At 43.6% G+C, this 22,737-nt stretch overlaps 1 protein-coding gene across 2 annotated transcripts in view; it reads left to right on the top strand.

Annotated features, from left to right (window-relative positions):
- Positions 1-462: 462 nt before the first annotated feature.
- The window catches only part of GOLM2 (golgi membrane protein 2), a 34,363-nt gene continuing 12,088 nt past the window's right edge, over positions 463-22,737 (top strand). Inside the window, exons 1-8 of one of the 2 annotated variants that reach the window (XM_072148778.1) lie at positions 463-918; positions 12,907-12,961; positions 14,499-14,601; positions 14,691-14,775; positions 16,812-16,944; positions 17,709-17,789; positions 17,867-17,959; positions 21,171-21,305. In XM_072148778.1, coding sequence (XP_072004879.1) covers positions 592-918; positions 12,907-12,961; positions 14,499-14,601; positions 14,691-14,775; positions 16,812-16,944; positions 17,709-17,789; positions 17,867-17,959; positions 21,171-21,305 — 1,012 coding nt within the window. In that variant the 5' untranslated portion in view covers positions 463-591. The remainder of the gene's footprint in view (positions 919-12,906; positions 12,962-14,498; positions 14,602-14,690; positions 14,776-16,811; positions 16,945-17,708; positions 17,790-17,866; positions 17,960-21,170; positions 21,306-22,737) is intronic. The other variant, XM_072148777.1, reaches the window with a different exon arrangement.

Here is a 22,737-nt window from a genome sequence, read left to right as displayed (position 1 = left end):
CTTAAACCCAGGGCTACAGCCCAAACTGCCTCTGTTATAATCCACTACTGGTTCCTATAACAATTCTACATCTGGATACACAGAATACACACTCAGGGGGAGATTTATCATCACGTTTCTGAGGTAAAAGTGTTCTAGTTTCCCATTGAAACCAATCAGAGCTCAGCTTTAATTATATAAGCAGCTGTGGGAAAATGAAAGCTGAGCTCTGATTGGGGAACTACAACAGTTCTGTTCTAAGACACTTATGATAAATCTCCCCTCAGTATCTACAGGAGTTTCCAAAATGTATTAGTAGCCACGCCCCTCGGAGACAGGCAACGCGGCCATGACAACGAATGCGGAACTGTACCGCGCATGCGTTCCCCTCAGCACTCATCTGTTCTCTTTCAGGTCAACCCAACAGTGTGGGCGGGGTCAGTAAAACCTGTTCATCCAATCATCGCTTGCGTGATGCTGGACGCCTTTCACCCTATTGGAGCGCCGCCTGGCCTCTCGCGCTGGCTGTCACAGCAGGTTCGGCAGCGGCGGAGAAGGCAGAAAGGAGACGGACGGTGTGAGAGCGGACAGGGCTAGGCCGAGGGGGCGATCATGGTGGGGTTCGGAGCCCCGCGGCGTACGGGCCGGCTGCCGCCCTTTGTGCTGGTGGCGTTGTTAGTGGTGATCGCCCTCCTGGCCTTTAACTACTGGAGTGTGTCGGGCCGCCAGGCCGCGCTGCAGGAAGATCTGGCGGCGCTGCAGGAGCAGGTCCAGCGCACGGAGGTGGCCCGCAGCCGCCTGGAGAAGAGGCACTCCGAGCTCATGGTGCAGGCCGAGAGCAACCGGCGGCAGCTGGAGCAGAGGCTGGGCGAGCACCAGAGCATGAGGGATCGGTTCCAGGCCCGGGACGTGGAGGCCCAGCGCTGCGAGGCGGACAGGGTGAGAGCCAGCCCGGGGAGTGAGGGAACCTTTGTGTGTGCTGATGGAGGCTGTGATGTCATCGGTGTGACGTCACTCTCCATAAAATCCCAATGTGATGTCTATGTTACTAGCTTTTCAGTCCCATGTTCACTGACAGGGAGACTGGTAATTGATGTAGATATATTTTCTCCCTTTAAACAAAGCATTTGGCACTAGGACAGTCTGAATTGAATTGTGCGTAACATTAAAGGCCTCTCCATAGTTTGTATATTGTACCAACTCCCCGTTACTTTCTATACCGCTCTGCTGCAATACCAGCACAAACCATGATCAAGTGTGGCGCTGTTTTTTTCCAAGTGAACAGTCATGTTTGACCAGTCCTGGCTGAAGTCTGTGATGTATGATATCCTCTAACACAGTGGTTCTCAACCTGTGGGTTGGGACCCCAGCGGGGGTCGAACGTCCAAAACCGGGGGTCGCCTAAAGCCATCGGAGCCAAAATTTTACTGTGTTTTTACTGCGAGTTGCATGGTTTGGGGTCACCACAGCATGAGGAACTGTATTGCGGGGTCACAGCATTAGAAAGGTTGAGAACCACTGCTCTAACACCACAAATGTCATTGTATATTATACGTAGATTCAGTCTAGGGAAAAACTGGAGATAACCCACATAAGTTTTTACCCCTGTCCCTATGTGTGTGAATATGACCATAGTAGAGGGAATAAGAATGAGTCCTTTGTTTTTTATCTTTTGCCCATGAGGAGATGAATTGTTTATGTGGTGGACACAGTGCTTGACCCTTCTGATCTATTGTCTCCTGTACAGTTTGGGGAGAAATGTTGATAAGGGGCTTGTGATAGGGGCAGGGTAAATAAGGTTTAGGTGCCGCAGTCTGTGGTTTTTGTCTGGGTTTCTGTATTCTTTAATTAGGGCTAATACACACGTCATCGGTCGGGCCATGCGCTGGATAGATTTCACAGGCTGCAGTCCAGTGATCGTTTATTACAGTGGGAAGCAGGGAGTCCTTGCATCATATATCTTTATGATGCTCTGAGTCCTATTCTCCGCACTGTAGTTGGGCTGTGAAATCATGTCCCAGATTCATAGACCAGCTACAGTCGTGTCTCTGGCCTTAAAGGGATTGTCTAGGTTTATGGCTGGTGAAGAGATGAGTTGCTGTGGTCTCGTCACATAGATGTACACTGCACAGCAGTTGCGCTTGGTATTGCAGATTGGGATAATACATTTGTCTGGGACTGAGCTGAAACCAGACCACGTGGCTCCACAGACTTGTGATATGGAAACGTCTCTCACTACAGCTGTGACTGGTCTGACCTCAATTGGTGAGCGTAACACATGAGAAGTTAGTTCCATGTCCAATCCATGTTTCATGCATGTGTCTTCTATGTGCTCTTTACCTAGATATTTTCCACAGAAGGAGTTTAGAAATACAGTTCTTTCGCGGAAGGAGTTTCTCCCAATCGCGGATGTGTTTAGACCTAATTGCTTACGACTTCACACTTGCTCATAGATCCTGATACAGTGACTGTGTTAATCTTATATTATCCTTTAATTGAAAGTCAACTTCTAAAATAATACCAATGAGCCTTAAAGGGAACCTACCACCACATATCTACCTATAAAGGTAGATGGGGTGGTGGGTGGACCTATAGGACACGTCACGGCTACTCCACGCCACGATAGCCTTTTTGTTCCGCCTACCAAAATCTTCGGCGCACAGCTACGACGAGCTTGACAATTCTTCTGTCTGCGCATGCGCAAAACCGGTCCTGCGGCTGCGTGGTCATTGATCCGGAGCCACTGCGCATGCACAGACGGCAGGATCGTTGGACGAGGGCACGCAGCTATGACGAGCTGCGCGCCAAAGATTTTGGTCGGCGGAACAAAGAGGCTACCGGGGCGTGGAGTAGCCGCAACTTGTGGCCTCAGCGCCGGCTACTCCACGCCCCCAGTAGCCGCGTACGGAAATTTACATATATACTGAATTAAAGATTTCAGGGACGTGAGGATTGGCCCTTAAAAGGGTTTCCTCACATCCTATAGGTCCACCTACCGCCCTATCTACCTTTATAGGTAAAATGGAAAAAGTTCAAGTCCGCACAGTAAAGTGACTCCTGAGAAGGAGGGGTGCAATGCCTCCAAGGATTTCGGCAAATCAGTGTAACAGACTATTTAGCTACAGCTGCGGCTCATTGCCATAATTTTTAACGCTGATTTAAGAAGGAAGGAGGCCATGCATAACAAATATAGGAAGATACCCACAGTCAGTGTCTGGATCTATGACTAAGTGTTCCTGGTTTATCATGATGGAGTTAGATAGATTTTCTTCACTTAGTGAAGTTTCCCCATATCTATGTGCATAGAACTTGCTGCATTTCCAGCAGACAGTATTGTAATATAGAAGCTCAGTTTGCCTGTAACTTATGATGGGTTTTGTGCAGAGCAGAATTACAAATGCAGCTCCTGGCTCTATAAGGCAATAGGAGGATGAGTAAGAGGTGATTCCTCTGTGGTGTGTAAAATGGTTTTCCTTTGATATGAAGGCGATTTGTGTCATAAAGAAATGACTATTATTAGGGCACGAGTCACTTTATAATTGTCAGAATCCAAAACACCTTAGGAATACGTAAGAGCGGCAGTAATTGGCCGGAGGTGAGTGATTTTGCATTAAACTGAGTCACCGTATATTGTAAAAGGCGCCAGTAACAACCATTACATGTAATTTATATGGAAGTGGTAGGGAATTAGTTAATTTTGAAAGAAAAGTAATTTTTTTCAGTTTTCTCCTCTTTGCCTTTCATAGCGATCACTTGTCATACATCATCACGTGGCCCATGGGCTCTCGCTGTCAGTCACCTGACTTGCCTGCGGGCATGAATAATGCACGGCAGAGATTAGGGGAGACCAGCCGTGACCCCTGGAGTGTAGGCAAGAATGGGTTTATTATTTATTTAAAGGGGTTTTATGGTCCTTAACTATTAATGATCCGTCCACAGCTGACATTATGGTCGGTGCTGTAGAGTAGCCGCTGTCCTTGCTCGCTGAAGTGCAGGAGATGCGACAGATGCTACATTGTGGGCCTGATCAGGAGGGGTGCTGGGTGTCGCAACACCATAAATCTCATATTAATGACCCCACCCTATGGTCTCATTTGGACCCGTCTAATGCACGGGCACTACATCTCCATTAGTTCTTGTTGCCTAGTTACAGTAGATTATGCGTGCTGCCTCTCCTGCTATATAATATCTAAGTGTAATGCATTTTGGGCAAGACATGGGCCGCACATTCATTTATTTTTATTTATTTTTTACTTCATTTGATCTTTCATTGTTCAATTACCTTAATAAATGCAGGTACAGATGATGCACAGCAAAATGAGCTCAAGTCAGATTCCTTCAATAAGGAGCACGGTCCATGTCTTGTTTACGCACCCGTCCCTAATGTCATCTATTCCGGTACCAGAGGCAGACGTTAAACGTAGAAAAGGGATCAGAAGAACAGCTTTGTTATTTGTGTATTGGTCAAGCTAAGCTCTCATGTATATGGAAAGTCCTGCTTGTTGATGGCCTTAAAGGTTGTTGGGATCAAAACCCCTTTAATATAGTAAAAAAATTTACTGCTTTCTTATAAAAACACCATCATGCTTGAAGCTGAGATCTAATACCACACACATCCCTGAGAATATATCACCTGCGGTGTATAACAGAGACATGTCCAGGATATGGCACAAATGATGAGTGAATCCAGTATATACAGATCCGCCTCATGGTCAGGTCACCTTGATCATCCATAGGGAAGGGGAGGATGTCAGGAGAGTGGAAACGTCTAATAGTGGCATATTGAGGTCACTTAGCCGTATTATACCTGCATCCTTATATTACACTGTTGTAGCACATTCTGAAATTGATTTTAATGTAATTTGGGGTTCCTTATGACAAGTGTTACCTACTTTGGCTTACGGTACCTGTTTTACATTGCAGAATGACATCTAAAAGCAAATCCATCTGTCTGATGTCTTGTGTCTTCAGCCATGACCAGAGTAAAGTCACTAAATTGGTTTAAATGAAAGCTTAAAGGAGTATTCTCTTCTCGGGACTTCATATATAATTTAATGCATCTGCCATATATATTTCTTCAATTGCTTGTTATTAAACCAAATGTTCCTCTGTGAAGATAATTTCAAATAAATTTGGCCATGTTGTCCCTTAGAAAACAAGATAGCTGACCCTGGATATGACCACCACCGCACTCTGGCAGCAGTGGCCAGATATGCAGTATTGATTTAGTGTTCACTACCACAGGACGGCTGTGGAACATGTTGTGACTCCCAGCAATTTCATATGCAGAAACTATTTGTTTCTTTGAAAAATCCCAGCACGGGTGGTCGTATCCAAAGACAGCAATCTCGGTTCTAAGGGACTCCATGACTACATTGATGAGAAATTATCTTCACACAGGTACATACTGTTTAACAATATCCAATTGAAGAAATGTATCTATATGGCCGATGAATTAACTAAAATGTGAATACCTCCTTAAATGTCTTTTCGAGGGCATCTATGTGTTCCTGTGTGTTGTGTGGCAAGGATGACGTGAATAGGTTTACCGACTTTTATTTAGCCTCTTATATTACTGGTAATGGCATAATGTAGCGTGAATGTAGATAAACGTGTCTGTCCAGCAGCTAGTGGATAAGAATAGAGCGTAATCCGGGTTATTGCAGGATATTTAAAGGTTCTGAATAAACATTGAGTTCCTATTGTACAGGTGCATAATAGTCACAACTTATCAGACAAAGAAGCCAATTTATTCTCCTCCGGTATAATAGTCGCTGCTTACAGCTGTGTTTTCTTAAAGGAGAATTTACCTAGTTGATGACTACGTGGGGGTCCTAATATTGAGACCTTCGCTGTCACTTGAGCGGAAGGGAAGAGAAACTCTCTGGATTCCAAACCTGAAATCATTCAGCAGAACTTGGCAGGTGCTTTCAGTTCAGGGATTCAAGGTTATGTTAGAGAAATCCAGTTTCTAAGACTAAAGTTGCTTGTGTGCAAGCAGTTTAAAGGGGTTTTCCCATGAACACAAGATAGGCCCTAACTTGCTGATCAGTGGGGGTCTCGGTGATGAGACCCCTACAGATCACAAATACGAGGGGTCCCATACAAACAGCCATGTTGGTATATATTGCTGCATTGTCCAGCTCGGCTACAGCGGTTCTGAACTGAACTCGCAGAATAATAAGGGGACATTATCAGGATTTGTACGGATTAAATCAGGATATGGATCAGGATTCATATGTTGACGCATGGAGCACCGCCATATTTGACATATACCCCTGGACCACCAACAAGGAGCCACGATTACCCTGCATTTACCAACCATGCATGCAGAAGACCCTACCCTACACTTGGACTTTATGATATAAGATTTTTAGAGCTGTAAATAGCTTGCTGATGATCTGAAGGTTTGCTCTTAGTTTGCATAGTGACAGATCATTTAGCACCCTCCCCTTAAACATCTTTGGAGGAGGTAAAGGCAATTTGTATTTCCATAAACTAAAGGTCAATGCATCACTATGACAGATGCACGTGCAATGCTTGCAACTATGATGAATGCTGGGCAAGGCAAGAATGACTCTCTCCCCGGATTCCTCTGCTGTAATGAAGTCGGTGAATATTCAGGATTGATGTGGTAAGTAGACCTAGAACCATGGGCTGGGCTCAATCTGATTTTTCAGTAAATCCATTAAACCTTCAGGGCCATTTGACACCTCTGTAATTTTATCAGTTATTGTGAGCCACATCCAGGAGAGGTTCTATACACGGTTGAATGTCTTTCCATGTATAGCGGCCTCCTGACAACCGGTGTGGGGGAGGATCGGGTCATGTGTGATTCCAACATATGTGCTTTCAGAGTCTCTGATCAACACTCAAGGCATCAAGAGATGACCCCCTGCCAGAAACACGCCTGGATACATAATGCCTACCGGTTATAAGGGTCAATATGATCATAAAGGGCCCTACTGTAGAGACCCCTAGTGATCTATACTATCTAAACCGTCAAGGGTTGCACACGGACCTATTACACATACGTGGACAAAATTGTTGGTGGTTCCTGTTTAATGAAAGGAAACCCCACAATGGTCACAGAACATTTCTATGAAAATGAACAAATTAAAGACATTGCTCTTTAATAAGATTTTAAAAAATGTGAGGAAATGGACATGTTAAATGGTGGTGTGTCCCCTAATTACCATCACAGGTGTCTTCATTCTTGTAGTATGGTGTTCCTGTGACTAGAGTTGCACATATTATTCAGATTTGTAAGATCTATGGGATTGTAGCCAACCTCCTTGAACGTTGCCACAGGAGGAAAATTGATGACAAAACAAGTAGACGAATGGTAACAAAAGAGGCCAGAAAGACTTTAAAGGTGAACTTCAAGATCATGGGGCACTCATGTCAGATTTCACCATCCAATGTTGTTTGAGCCAAGTGGACTTAATGGGAGACGACCAAAGAGGACAACATTACTGAAAACAAATCCTAAATAAGCCACAAACTTCTAGAAGTCCTATAGACAAGCTTTTTGGCAGGGCACATCAGCTCTATGTTCAGATGGAAAAATGAAGCATATCTTAAAAAGAACCCTGTCCCTACTGTGACACATGGAGGAGGCTCTGTTATCTTCTTGGGTGGCATTGCTGCATCTGGCACAGGGTGTCTTGAATGTGTTAAGTAAATGCAATGTTGACAGCATTATAATTAGTTGAATTTCCTCCAACGGTCTGTTTTGCATGACAAGAATCACTTGTCATGTGAGGTTTCCTCAGCCTGCACATTGCATATGGATTTTTTTGGCTTGATACCGTGTAGTGTGAAAATACTGCAGTGTGAATAAGCTCCTAGGATTGAGTATATTAGAACATATCCTTGGTGGTCAGGAATGACCATATTATCTATACTGTACATACTGTATTAAGACTCCTGGAGGAATAATTTTTCCTTCGGTATGATATTATGGATACATCAATAGTTCACGGCTTGGGGATGATCGAGGAGAGCGAGGTCTTCTCATCCTTAATCTCTCTCCTCCCAGCTGCTCGGTAAGAAGATTGAGGAGTTTGTAGATTCGCTTTTCTATGCAGTTTTCCATCTTGGTTCTTAGTGTGACTTAATATATTTAGTGGCTTATAAAATTGTTACTGATCCCAGAAATTGCTCCTTTCACTCATTGTGTTAGAGGAAGGCGTATACAAGGGTTTAATTTTTTTTTAGCAGTTGCCAGGTCCACCTAGATCTGCGGTAACTTTTATCCGCTTGCACGGATCCACCCCGCTGCAGGGCAATATACAGGCAGTCCCCGGGTTACATACAAGATAGGGTCTGTAGGTTTGTTCTTAAGTTGAATTTGTATGTAAGTGGGAACTGTATACTTTATCATTGTAATCCCAGTCAGAACTTTTTTGGTCTCTGTGACAATTGGTTTTTAAAAATGTTGGGTTGTCATAAGAATCAGGATTAACACTAAAGCTTCATTACAGACACATTTATAACTGTTTCAGTTGACCATTGTAGCCTAGGGCTAAATAAATTACCAATATCCAGAGGTCCGTTTGTAACTAGGGGTCGTATGTAAGTCGAGTGTTCTTAAGTAGGGGACCGCCTGTATCCACGATAAGAGAGAGAATTCCGGATCCAGGTTTGTGTAACCACGTGGCGGCAGAATGGGTCGGTGTGGAGCAGGCGCTATACTTGGTGAATGCTATAGCGCACTAATGCTCCAGGCTGGTCCAAGCGTAAAAGTGTCCTGGGACAGTGTCAAAAATTATATGATACACCAGCATATGATAAATCTTCCTCTTGCCACAACTAGTCCGGGTAGGAAAATGTGCATCCTCTGTGTATATGCAGGTGCCCACAGGAGACAAGTCCTCTCACCTTTTCTCGCTGTATACTTCAGATCAACACTGTTGCAGGTGTCATATGCAGCGCTTTAGTGACATGTTAATTTTGGGGGGGGGGGGGGAAGGTTTAGAAGTCAGGTGAGGTGGTTTATCGCAAAGAAAAAGGACTGATTGTGACTTGGAATAAGGCCTCATTCATAAGATGCGTTGCGTTACATTTTTTGATGCGTTTTTGGTGCGTTTGCAGCACTGGGGTCCTGGGTTCAAATCCCATCCAGGTCAACATCTGCAAAGAGTTTGTATGTTCTCTCCATGTTTGCCTGGGTTTCCTCCAGGTCCTCCGGTTTTCTCCCACACTATAAAACATATTGGTAGGTTGATTCGATTGTGAGCCCCATTGGGGACAGGGACCGATTTGGTAAGTCCTGTGTAATCTGTGTGCGCTATATAAATAAAATAATTATTATAATGTACGGCGTGGTTGTAGCTGTAGCAATGACTTTGATTTTTAGGGGTAGCCTTCTATTTCAAAGCTTGAAGAAAATTGTACTAGATCTTATTTTCGTGGGAGGTCTTATCATTGGGGAAACAAGGTACCAATACCCTCAATAAATGGAGCTGAAAAAAAAAGTTGCGTTCCTTTTACCCAGTAGCACATGTTCTATAAAACAGTAGTAGCTAGTCGCCTCTTATTTGGTGTGCTATGGAAGCCGAGACAGTGCTTGATCCATATTGGGTAAAAAAAAAAAAAATTGTGAGGTGTGATGGGTACTAAGCCTGAATGGACTGGCCAATATCATACAGAGACGGAGAATGATAGTTTCACAAAACCGTATCACAACAAATCCAGAACAGTAGGAGTCGACTTTCTGTAATGGATACCTCCACCCAAAAATAGTCATTGAGCAGTTGAGGAAATATTTTTTTTTTTTACCCAAAAAGACCCTTAAAATACGCTCCTTGGAAGTAGGAGAGCTTAAGAGCAGGATGGTTAGGTGTACAATACATTGCTTTAAATGTGTACACTATATAATTTTAAAGTCTGTTATGTTTGTTTCATTATAAGTTGTTTGTAACATTTTATGCTTTTATGTGTTTGTATAATGTATTGTTTTATAGGGAACCTACCACCCCAATTCTACCTATAGGTAGAAGGTAGAAGGGGTGGTAGGTGGATGGATGGGACGTGAGGAGAGCCCTTTTTTGGGCTAATCCTCACGTCCCGGGTGTCTTTTACAAAACTTTATTACATGTATATGCAAATTTTTTTATGCGGCTACTGGGGCGTGGAGTAGCCGGACATGAGGCTACTAGTCGCGGCTACTCCACGCCCCAGTAGCCGCGTTACTCCGCCTACCAGATAATCTTCGGCTACTGCGCATGCGCAGAACGCAGGGGACCCGGACGAGGGCGCGCAGCTACCAGGAGCTGCGTGCCGAAGATTATCTGGTAGGCGGAGTAACGCGGCTACTGGGGCGTGGAGTAGCCGCGACTAGTAGCCTCATGTCCGGCTACTCCACGCCCCAGTAGCCGCATAAAAAAATTTGCATATAAATGTAATAAAGTTTTGTAAAAGACACCCGGGACGTGAGGATTAGCCCAAAAAGGGCTATCCTCACGTCCCATCCATCCATCTACCACCCCTTCTACCTTTATTGGTAGAATCGGGGTGGTAGGTTCCCTTTAATGTGTTTAGCTGTATTGTAATAATTTACTCCTGGGATTATTAGAGTTTCTATCTATTCGGGCTTTGGGCTGGTAAACCTGGTGCATAAACATACTGAACTTGCCAGCCGAAAATATTCAGCTTTTGCCTACACTTGACATTGGTTTGTGTGATAAGCCGGTGTTGAGTGATATGAAGGGAACAATACGAGATGATTGATGTAGATACATATTTGCTGTGTACACACCTCACCATTAACCCACTACATGATAAGAGGAAAGTAATGGTGATAACAGCAGCTTATGATGAAACCAGACGACTAAACGCGGAGACCGCGAAAGACTTTGCTCTTCAGCTAAGTTATTTTTAGTGAGGGATAAAATAAATTCTGGGTAGTAAAGTCCAGAGGTGTGCCCTGTCTAAAGATCTGGGTATTGTGCTGAGTTATGTAGGTACAATACGAGAAGCGGTGCACCACGTACACACCTAACCAACCATCCTCATATATAGACTAGTATTAGATAACGCCATAGGAAGCTAAGGCACTGGTGGAAGATTTAATCTCTGACCCAGTATTGCATCAGATTACACTATGTACACACCTAGTTTAGATCATACATTCAGGGAGGTGTAGCAATGTGGCGCAGACATATCTAGTGCAAAGACGGCAACACTAGTTTTTTTTTTTTGCTGCACCACATTTATCACTATGACGTTAATGCATGCGTTAACATCACGCTTACTATGCTTTTTGTGAATGCAAATGTTAACAGTAATGTCATTATGCAGATTACCTCTCCTCAGCTGTAGTAATGTGTTTCAAATCGCAATGAAAACGTAATCAAAACACGATGTGTGACTGCGGTCTCATATGTCGTCATCTCCCCGGGGTGTGACTAAAGTGCTTAAAAAAGCAGGACAGGGCCTCAAATGCAAAATTTATAGTAGTGTACTCTCCTGTATATAACCCCCTCACATGACTTGTATCCTCTCCTGTATATAACCCCCTCACATGACTTGTATCCTCTCCTGTATATAACCCCCTCACATGGCTTGTGTCCTCTCCTGTATATAACCCCCTCACATGACTTGTATCCTCTCCTGTATATAACCCCCTCACATGGCTTGTGTCCTCTCCTGTATATAACCCCCTCACATGGCTTGTGTCCTCTCCTGTATATAACCCCCTCACATGGCTTGTGTCCTCTCCTGTATATAACCCCCTCACATGGCTTGTGTCCTCTCCTGTATATAACCCCTCACATGGCTTGTATCCTCTCCTGTATATAACCCCCTCACATGGCTTGTGTCCTCTCCTGTATATAACACCTCACATGGCTTGTATCCTGTCCTGTATATAACCCCTCACATGACTTGTATCCACTCCTGTATATAACACCTCACATGACTTGTATCCTCTCCTGTATATAACCCCTCACATGGCTTGTATTCTCTCCTCTATATAACCCCCTCACGTGGCTTGTGTCCTCTCCTGTATATAACCCCTCACATGGCTTGTATCCTCTCCTGTATATAACCCCTCACATGGCTTGTATTCTCTCCTCTATATAACCCCCTCACGTGGCTTGTGTCCTCTCCTGTATATAACCCCCTCACGTGGCTTGTGTCCTCTCCTCTATATAACCCCCTCACGTGGCTTGTGTCCTCTCCTGTATATAACCCCCTCACGTGGCTTGTGTCCTCTCCTGTATATAACCCCCTCACGTGGCTTGTGTCCTCTCCTGTATATAACCCCCTCACGTGGCTTGTGTCCTCTCCTGTATATAACCCCCTCACGTGGCTTGTGTCCTCTCCTGTATATAACCCCCTCACGTGGCTTGTGTCCTCTCCTGTATATAACCCCCTCACGTGGCTTGTGTCCTCTCCTGTATATAACCCCCTCACGTGGCTTGTATCCTCTCCTGTATATAACCCCCTCACGTGGCTTGTATCCTCTCCTGTATATAACCCGCTGGATGAGGGGGTGGGGTGAACATCGGCAGCAGCCAGTGTCTGTGAAGCGGCATCACGGAGTAGCTCTGGTTTACGCCCCCACCAGAGCCCTTCTGGCTCATTAGCATCATTTTAAAAGTTGATTTTATAAGGAAGGAGGAAATATAAGAAGATTACCAGTCGCGGCACCTGTATCTGAGAGTCGCTGGTTCATCATAATGGATTTTGATGGTACATTTCCTTTTAAGTAAATTCTTTATTCCGGTCTGTACGGCCCTAATCTGCAGAGTCTTGGCTTTGTGCTGTTTGTACACAATTGTCAGTAATGAGCCTTTGTATGTTCCCTTGTCGCATTTAACAAGAGAAAGAATTAGTGAGCATTTACCAGGCGTCCATTGTGGTGGCCTAGTCCCAGTACTGCACCGGTCTCATCGGATACATCCCATTTCTGTTTTATAGGAGAAGCTGCTGGCTAACGTGTCGCTCCAGACGGCAGACATCGCTCATCTGAAGGGTAAGAGAGATTCGGGTCCCTGGCACTGCCATGTATAGTAGATAACTGCCTAACAATATACAGTAAAGTGACACATTGCTGCGTCTCGTGGTGTCTCGTGGTGTCTCATTTCATGATGCACTGTTTTCCTCCATTGGCCAATAACTTATAGCAATACCGTATTTTTCGGACTATTCTCAGAAATCAAAGGTGCACCTTATGTATGAACCTTACTTACAGACAACAACTGCCTTGAATTGTCCACAGGTCTGCCACCTGCTGGTCATTCATCCTTATAATCAGGTGCACCTTATAATCTGGTGCGCGTTATTTTTGAACCTAGACATTTAAGCAGGCATTTATTAATGGTGCGCCTTATAATCTGGTGTGCCTTATAGTCCGAAAAATACAGTAATTAGATTTGTAAAGCGCTACAGAATATGATGGTGCTATATAAAGTTTAATAAATATTATTATTGTTATAATATTTATAATGTCTTTTTATAAATTGTGTTCAGAACAATGTGCTGGCGGGCATGGGATGTTCTTGGATCAGTGGTCCATTTTTTGCAGTCTGCATGTCCTAAATGTGTAATACATTGCCATGACATATGTCTGCAAATACGTTGCGCGTGTCATCGATTTTTGAGAAAGGCTGGCCAATGATGTTACTAGCTAGTCCAACCCCTTGAAGGGTCAGACCTTATGTTTGTATTTGGCTGCATGACCCGGACGGATTGCTGGAAAAGCCAATCTGGCAAATTGAAGCACTTGGCTAATATAGCCAAGTCTATGATTGGACAGAGGGGTCATCAGGGCCGCTCATCTCTCTATCAACTTATCCATAAACACGGATGACACCCACGTGGCAGTCTTATTTTTCACATTCACTTCTATGGGACGATCTGGGCCACAAACACAGGCAGGAATAGGACCTACTCAAAACGGATCCAGTGATTCGTGTGAATGCGTCATTAAAAAATAATGTTTACACTTTGGACAAAAGGATCAAATGAATAATAAGCTGGACGCAGGATGTCCCATAAACACTCGGTTTGGAGGTCGCACTAGCTCTGGCCACTTCATACAGCTGCTCTGTACAGTGCTCGGAGTCCCCCGACTCCACCCCATCATTATCTCATGTTAATGACATATCTTATGTACAAGGATAAGGAATAACTTCTCAGTCGCTGAGGGTCTGATAGCTGGGACCCCAAGCCATTAGGAGAACGAGGATCCCAATCCCCCTAATGGGTGGAGCGGCAGGACTAGCATGTGTCCTGCCACTCCATTCATTTCCATGAGAGCGGCCAAAGATTGCTGAGCACAGCGCCAAACTGCAATCTCTGATGTAGGTCAATGTGGAATTGCATTTGTGAATATTTTTGCTGTAATTAGAATTAGTTTGCATAAGACATTTGTCCTTTCTATAGCAAAATATGTTTATGCAAATGGGGCAATCAGATTATATTAAATAATGGCCCGCGATTAGATATCTGCTCACTGCTCTGATATTCGAGAACACCGCACCCTGTACAATGTGTTCCTCCCTTTACAGAACAGTTACACGAGCTTCGCCAAGAGTTTCTACGACAGGAGGATCAGCTGCACGAATACAAGAACAATAACACCCAGCTGCTGAAGACGATGAAGGAAGAGAGGTGAGCGCGCACCCTTGTGTGCGGCAGTACTAGTTAGATGGTCACCTGCTACATTAACTAGTTCACTAATCCTGTGGTGTTCATGTTAGTCTACAGTGCGCAAAGCAGCTGGCGGATCAGAGGCGCGAATATGAAGAGAGCATAAAGAGGCTCCAGCACACGGACAAAGACAAGGTGGGTAGACTACATCTAGACCCGCATGGACATTCAGTTGCTATTAGGACACATTTACACAAGCGTATGTCCTCCGGTTGACCCCCTCCCCTCTCCATAGAGATACAAAGTGCACGGTGCCGTAACATGGGGAAATATAAGACATGTCCTATCTTTTCCCCCATCTAAGGAACCGTACATTGCCGCACTGTACCACTCGTGCGTCTATTGCTGGCCTATAGGGGACGTATATATGGACGCAAGTTTGCAGCCGTACATATACGCCCCCCCCAACGGTCATGTGAACGTAGCCTTATACGGGTCCTACTCTGGCAGTGATCTTCCTGGGTGTTCCTTGCCTAAGGCACCCCTGGGAAACAGCTAGAAAGTAATAATATGTTGCCTCAATTCTGTCCGAGCCGCTCATAAAGAAGGCTCCCAAATGGGGAAAAACATTTATGTTGGCATGCTTTAATAGGGGCTAGAAGTAGTCATTTTGATACCATTCTAGTCAAGGAAGGGGGGTGGTTGATCTACCCCATTTCCTATTTCTTAAAGGAGTTTCCATATTACACACAACATAATAATAATAATAATAATAATAATATACTTTCTCTGCGTTTCACCTCTGGCCTCTGTTTATAGGGGCTGGTGTTAATGTCACAGCCGCGTACCTGCTACAGTCTAAAACTCCTGCTGTAGCAGAGCCATGTAGACAAATTGTCCCGGGTGGCAGCGCTGCTGCATGGGAGCGCAGAGAGGGAGATGAATATAAGTGGTGTTGTATTTTTACGGGCCCCCACACACAATATGTTAAACGTTTTTATTCCCCGACAATCCCTTTAAGAAAGAAGACTCCCACTTTATGCAGAACTTTCACCTGATGTGTATATCACACTCTTCTTTGTTTTTATACATTATGCATTGAAGTGCAGCCTTTGCTTAATAAAGGCTCTATCTTGATTTTTTTTTTGTATCTTTTTATTGCTCTTTGCTTTACTAATAATCCCATGATGCCTCAGCACAGCCTCACTTTAAGGGTGAGCTGGTGCCGGTGCTTAGTTTCGTTAGTGTTATAAACCGCGGTATCGCGGTTTTAACACTTTTTAAACTTTATAGCAGAAGCTGCTTCGGCGCTGCACGCGACGATCGTGCGCACGCAGCGCCGAAGCAGTTTCTGCTATAAAGTTTAAAAAGTGTTAAAACCGCGATACCGCGGTTTATAACACTAACGAAACTAAGCACCGGCTGGTGCTGGTGCTCGGTGTTTACAGCTTACACCGACGATTTGAAATGGTAGGTTTCCTTTAAGAGTCCTGGACAGTGAATAGCGTAGGGAACATTTTCTTGCTTCCCCCCAACAAAATTGGTTGCCATAAAAGGAATTGGGGTGTTAAAGTAAACCATTTACATTGTCCATATTCCTTTGATTACTTTTAGGGTATTCTAGTATTTTAATGCGTACAGGGACCTTCCAATGGCCTCCTGATGGCAGATGTCATATGAAACAAGTATTGGGCAGCTGGGTGTCTACATGCTTGAATGCTACATCTTCTCGGACTATACATAGATGTGTGTGTTTGTTTAGATGACAGCTTCTGTAAATAGGGCTATGTTCACACACCCACATAAGTCTTTTCCATTGCTGGAAGGGAACCAACTGAGTCTAAAATATCACTTTAACTATGGGTCTATAGGGATGTCCTTCTTTTTTACCAGGCAAAAAAAAAGTGAAGGTCATTTTCGTCTTGGAGTTTTGTGGGATTCTGATTTGGAGGGTCTGTATAAAGTACATCTGAAGACATAAGTTTTAAGGTGTATTGGGGCTCCTCCACGAAACTAAAGGGGAATTTGAAGTCGCATATATCATAAATTTATGATATTTAAGATTTAAGAGTACAAGGAATTCTGCTTAAAGGGACTTTCCTACTTGATAAAACTCTGTCTAGTACAAGTTTGTCAAAGTGAGAGCTTCTGTCATAGGACATTCTTTTCCTAAAAGAGGTGCCTAGATAACAGCCTGTGATCTCTTAAAGAAAATCCACTATTCCTTGTAGGTGGAGACAGGGAAGACTGACAATACGGCAGTAGGTGACATTGGACAAGACAGTAAGATGCACACAGTCTCTGCCATAGCCAAAGAGGAACACGCTGAGGACCCTTCAAGTAACCGTCTGCATTTTGATAGAGGTAAAGAGCTTTTTGTACCTGTATATCTGGCACTTCGCATATTTGCTTTATTAAAGGTTTGTAATCTTTCCCTGCCATATATTGTTATATTGTTCGCATTTTTTCAACATTTTATTATATAATTTTAATAATAATTAGAATTTTGAGGTTTCTAGTATATATAATCTTCTGTGTGTCTCCTGACGCGCACATAACCAAGATAATAGGCGCCACATGTAATACTTCCCCAGATCCTATAGTCTTTAAAGGGAAACTGTCACCAGGGTGCTATAGATAAGGTACTGTATATACCAAATATGTTTTTTTTTTTTTAAATGTTTGTGTTATACGGCGTTTAAAAGTAAAGTATGTGAAACTTTACCTGGCTCCCTGCCAGATGTCTCAGCCGAGTCTCGGAGAGGAAAAGGACAACTTCCATCTGCTCTGCAATATATTCACTGCTCTCTACCTCACTCCTGGCTCCTGCCCCTTTGGACCCTTGGTATCAGAGACGGCAACATAGGCTGGTGGGTCACAAAATCACTTGTTATAAGAAAGAGATTCTATATATCCTTATTTTAAAGGAGGTCAAATGAGGCTGACAGAGAATCCTCATTCTAATAACATGTGAACCACGGTATGTTACTGCCTTAGATTTCAAGGGCCAAATCAATAAAATCTAGAAGTTCTTTTTTTAACATGACCTGGTCATATATCACTAGTAGATATTATTTAGTTAGGTTGCAGAACTGTATGTAATTATGAATTGTAATGATAATTATCAGATGCTGCCAAAGCTGGAGGAGATGCAGGAATGCCCGAAATAGAAGACAGCGAGCCAGCCAAACCAGACGTGGTCCCCACCGGTGAGTCTGCAGAGGCCAGGATGGGGCTTTAGTGATTCAGTGTGTCCTGAGTCTTACTATTATTACGTCTTATGTAGTTGAGAAGAAGGCAGATGGTGCACTGGTAGACGAAATTGGGGAGTCTGAGAAACAACCCTCTTTACAACCGGACTCCATTGCAAACACTCAAGGTAAGTGATTTTCACTCTAGCGTATATAGGGTATTGTGTATGGTAAAGTGTGAGGAGCCCCTCTACATAAGTCCTAATAAAAGGGTTTTCACGAAAAAAGTAGGAATTATTCACCTATGATCCTACCCCACACCTGATAATATAGTGATGAGCAGGGCTGAGGAGTCGGGCTCAATTACTCTTCGACAACACAAGCATATAATAAATTATAAAAATTTGCTTTAAATGTCTGTTCTACTCCTAATTTAAGGATTTAGGCCAGAGGTGAGCAACCTTTATTGGTCCAAGGGCCATACTGTAATACTTCCTAACTTTAACCGGGCCGAGCCCTCTCCATAGCCGGTAAGTGTCTGCTGCATATTGCAGCAAAGGCTTACCGGTAACACCCGCGATCGGTGCCGGCAAAGCTGCCGGCGGCTTCAAACAGATCCGTCATGGTTGCTTCGGGTCTCGCGAAGACCCGAAGCTACTTCGGGTTAACCCATTCATTACAATGTGCTATCAGCACATTGTAATGTATGAGGAGTAAAATTCCCATATACTGCCATACTGTAGTATGGCAGTATATAGTAGGATCGATCAGACAACCTAGGGTTAAAGTACCCTAGGGCAGTGGTGGCGAACCTATGGCACTGGTGCCGGAGGTGGCACTCGGAGCCCTCTCTGTGGGCACCCAGGCGATCACCAGAGAGGACTCTAGGTATCTTCCTGCAGTCCCAGACAGCCCAGGACTTGCTGTGCACAGAGCTATTTTAAAGTGACAGCTCTACCTGGGACTACTAGAGGAGTAGGAAGGTGTGGACAGATCTGGATTATCATTGTAGCTGTGACAGAACAGGGAGTATAAATCACTAATTACATTTCTGTGTTGGCACTTTGCGATAAACAAGTTGGTCTTGGTTGTAGTTTGGGCACTCGGTCTCTAAAAGGTTCGCCATCACTGCCCTAGGGAGTCTGAAAAATAGTAAAAATTAAAATTAAAAAAAAGTAAAAAAAATTATAATAACCTAAAAATTCAAATCACCCCCCTTTCCCTAGAACTGATATAAATATAAATAAACAGTAAAAATCATAAACACATTAGGTATCGCCGCGTCCGAAAATGCCTGATCTATCAAAATATAATAACGGTTTTTCATTGCGTTTAACACTGTAACGGAAAATCACGTCCAAAGTCAAAACTGGCACTTTTTTGCCATTTAAAAAAAAAATTTAAAATTCAATAAAAAGTGATCAAAAGGTCGTACAGTCCTAAAAATAATATCATTGAAAACATCATCAAAAGTCGCAAAAGATGACACCACCCTCAACTCCAAACAACGAAGTATGGAAAAGTTATAAGCACAAGAAGACGGCAAAATAAAAAAAAAATTTTTGTTCATGAGGTTTTAATTTTTGTAAATGTATGAAAACATTATAAAACCTATACAAATTTGGTATCCCTGTAATCGTACTGACCCAAAGAATAAATTAGATGCGTCATTTGTGGCGTGAAGTGAAAGCCGTAAGATCCAAGCCCACAAGAATACGACACAAATGCGTTTTTTCACCAATTTCACTGCATTTGGAATTTTTTTCCCGCTTCCCAGTACATGGCATGGAATATTCAATGCGATCACTATGAAGTGCAATTTGTTACGCAAAAACGAGCCATCACATAGCTTTTTACGTGTAAAAATAAAAAAGTTATAGATTTTTGAAGGTGGGGAGTGAAAAATGGAAATGAAAAAACGGGAAAGGGCCCGGTCCTTAACCGGTTAAGGAGCCACATAGTAACCAGCACCCTTGTTGCACCAACAACCACAGTGCAGCACAAGATGCCAACCCAGAAATCATAAATACAATAGTAAAGCAATAAATATCACCCCAGCATCAGGCCCCAGAGCAGAGCTGTGCTAGGAGATAGAAAGGACCTGACCCCTGGGTCGCTCTTCTCTGTGTCCTTATTTGCATATAACCAGTGTCAGGAGTCAGGACCCCAAATGGAGCGGGAGGAGAGGATTCAGGAGCAGTGAGGATTTCTCAGCTTTGCTCACTGATTCCCGGCCTACTGAACCAATGATCTGCCATCAGTTGTGGAATCACTCATAAGACTGTGTGTCAGCAGAGTGCAGACTGCAACTCATAGCTTGACAGGCTGCATGTGAATGTGCGTCATCTTCTAAGCTTTTAGTTGAGATGAATGTGGCTGCACTTTATGTACATGCTCAGTGATGAAGCTCCAACACTACAGATCATAGGAATAAGGCGCCGGTAAGGAACGGCGGCATTCATCTCAGTAATTCTAGTGACCAGTAAAACACGACTGTGGAGTAAGAGTTGAAGTTGGGGAAATTGAGGAGTGGTGATGAGGCTTTGCTGTAGCCAGTCTCAGGGTCAGGTATGTTATAAATGCAGAGACCAGGACTGCAGCAATCGCTGCACAGGTCCATGCTAGGGCACCAGAGACAAAGCCTACTATTGGGACCCCCTTTAAAGTATTTGGACATAGTATAGGAACCCCTCTGCTGGTAAATATGTAAATGAATGATTGTTGGATATGTTAGTAACTTGTACACAGGGTCATGTCGATCACTCACTATAGGGCAGGAATAGGGCTACATGCACACGAATGTATGCCTGCCGGGCGGGCATACGTCTGCCGCGATGGAGAGGAGGAGGGGAGACCCTCCTTTTTTCTCCATAGTGATTAATTGTCCACGGCCTGTAACAAGGGGAAATATAGGTTATGTCCTATCACGTATGGAGTGGTATGGTGCCGCACATGTGGCTCTGTGCGCCCATTGCCGTGTATGGGGGGGGGCATATGTACGGCCACAAGCCACCGGCCGTACGCATGCTCCCCTGACAGTTGTGGTCATGGGGCTTAAGTAAAGCTGATGTATTTTCTGTGAAGTTTGTTTTCTTGTGGAAGGATCCGATCCTATCACTATTCCTGCAAATAATCGCATTCCTCATTACACAACAATTCTGCAGTGTGTACATGTGCTTTTCCTCTGTTAATCCTCCTGCAAATGTATGAATAGGCTTATAACTGGATTTTAACATTCCCATTGTCAGTATGTGCCTTTACATCTTTTGACACTCTCCCATATTAGCTGAGAAGAATATATTGGGGAAGCAGGAATACCTATTTACAAAGACTATGTGATTTGGGCAGGGGCAGCTCTAAGGGGCAGAGCTGTAATTTGTCTTTTTATCCCCGTAATAGCTAAATATCTCCCACCTGGTGCCAAGAAAGACTCCGCATCCCCAGCAGAGGACAACGCTATTCACTTCGGACAGCTGCCACCGAAGCCAATCCCCAAAGAGCCTAAATCCATGATATTCCCAAATATTAAGCAGAGTGAGTATGAAGTGGCATAAAAGTGTTAGATGAAGTGGCAACAAAAACAGCATAGTTTACAGAGATTTATCATTGTTCCCTACTAGTATTATTATACCACCGGTTTTATCATGGTCATTTTTCAGTATTGTCGCCCATGGCAAGTGCTTTCTATCTTATAGTATAAAGGTGATGTATGGGGAGAATAAGAGAGTATGTGCAAGACTATGGAGCGCTAACCATTGAGGCAGATGGACGAGCTGCCATCCTGTGGTCTGATCCGGTATTACAATTGCGTAACCTAGATTGCACAAATACCAATACACAAAATGGGTCAAATGTATCTCCTTTCAATATCCTGTCACACATTTCCTTCTTTTGTAATTTTATATACACGTAATACACAAAGTTGTTATTATGTAGAGAAATGGCCCAGTAGAAATTCTCAGTATTTTTTTTTTTGCTGCTGTTTAAAAAGTCAATATATTTTGTTAAAGGGCACTAACTTGCTGATCGGTGGGGGTTTCGGTGATGAGACCCCCACAGATCACAAGAACATGGGATCCCACGTACCTCAGTCGGACCCCTCTTTGCTCCTGGAGAGTAATGGAGCAGACGGCCGTGCATGACCGCTCTGCTTCATCATCTCTATGGAGCCGACAGAGATTTCTGAGCGTGGCGCTCTGCAATTTCCGTCAGCTCCATTGAGATGTATGGAGCAGAACAGTCATGCGCAGAACTCTCCTGGAGTAAAGAGGGGTCAAACTGAGGTACCTAGGACCCCATTGGACCCCTCGTTCTTGTGATTTGTCCATGAGACCCCCTCCGATCAGCAAGTTTTAAACAACATTTTATTTGTCTCACATTTGTACATATAATGAAATAAAACATCCATGAAAATGTTCACTAAATACCCGACCCTTTTTTATTTTTATAGCCATCTGACCTTTATCTGGGTTGTCCCGGAACCAATTTATTATATTTCTATGTAGTGAACATCTGATATCTCCTTTTATTATGTATAAAAATGGGTTTTCTCATGAACACTCGTCATGACCCTTGATTGGATAAAGAATGAGAATGCAGGTCCCCCTATAAGTTAAAGCCACAGTCACACTTGTACATTCTTTGTGTTTTTGGGGTCACTCCTCTATAGAGACATGCCATCAGTATAATGCTAGACCGCTGGTCCTTCCCTCTGTACTTAGGCTCAGTATAATCCCCTCTCCCTTATGGCTACGCATGTAGCACCTGTTTTGAATTAATTGATTAAACCTTTGGCCTCTTAATAATTTACGTCCATGGAAATAATATATGAAGTGTGGAGTTACCCTGTGGATTGATGGAAACTGATGCCATGTTTACCACTCCTCTTATAGAGGTGATATCTGTATTTGAGGGTTATTGCCAACAATGGGACATTCTGGCATGGCTCTCTCATAGGGCAATGGAG

Source organism: Engystomops pustulosus, chromosome 4, assembly GCF_040894005.1.
Source record: "Engystomops pustulosus chromosome 4, aEngPut4.maternal, whole genome shotgun sequence".
Classification (NCBI taxonomy): domain Eukaryota; kingdom Metazoa; phylum Chordata; class Amphibia; order Anura; family Leptodactylidae; genus Engystomops; species Engystomops pustulosus.
The sequence above is the reverse complement of the archived record's forward strand: the minus strand, read 5'-3'. Positions and strand labels throughout refer to the sequence as shown.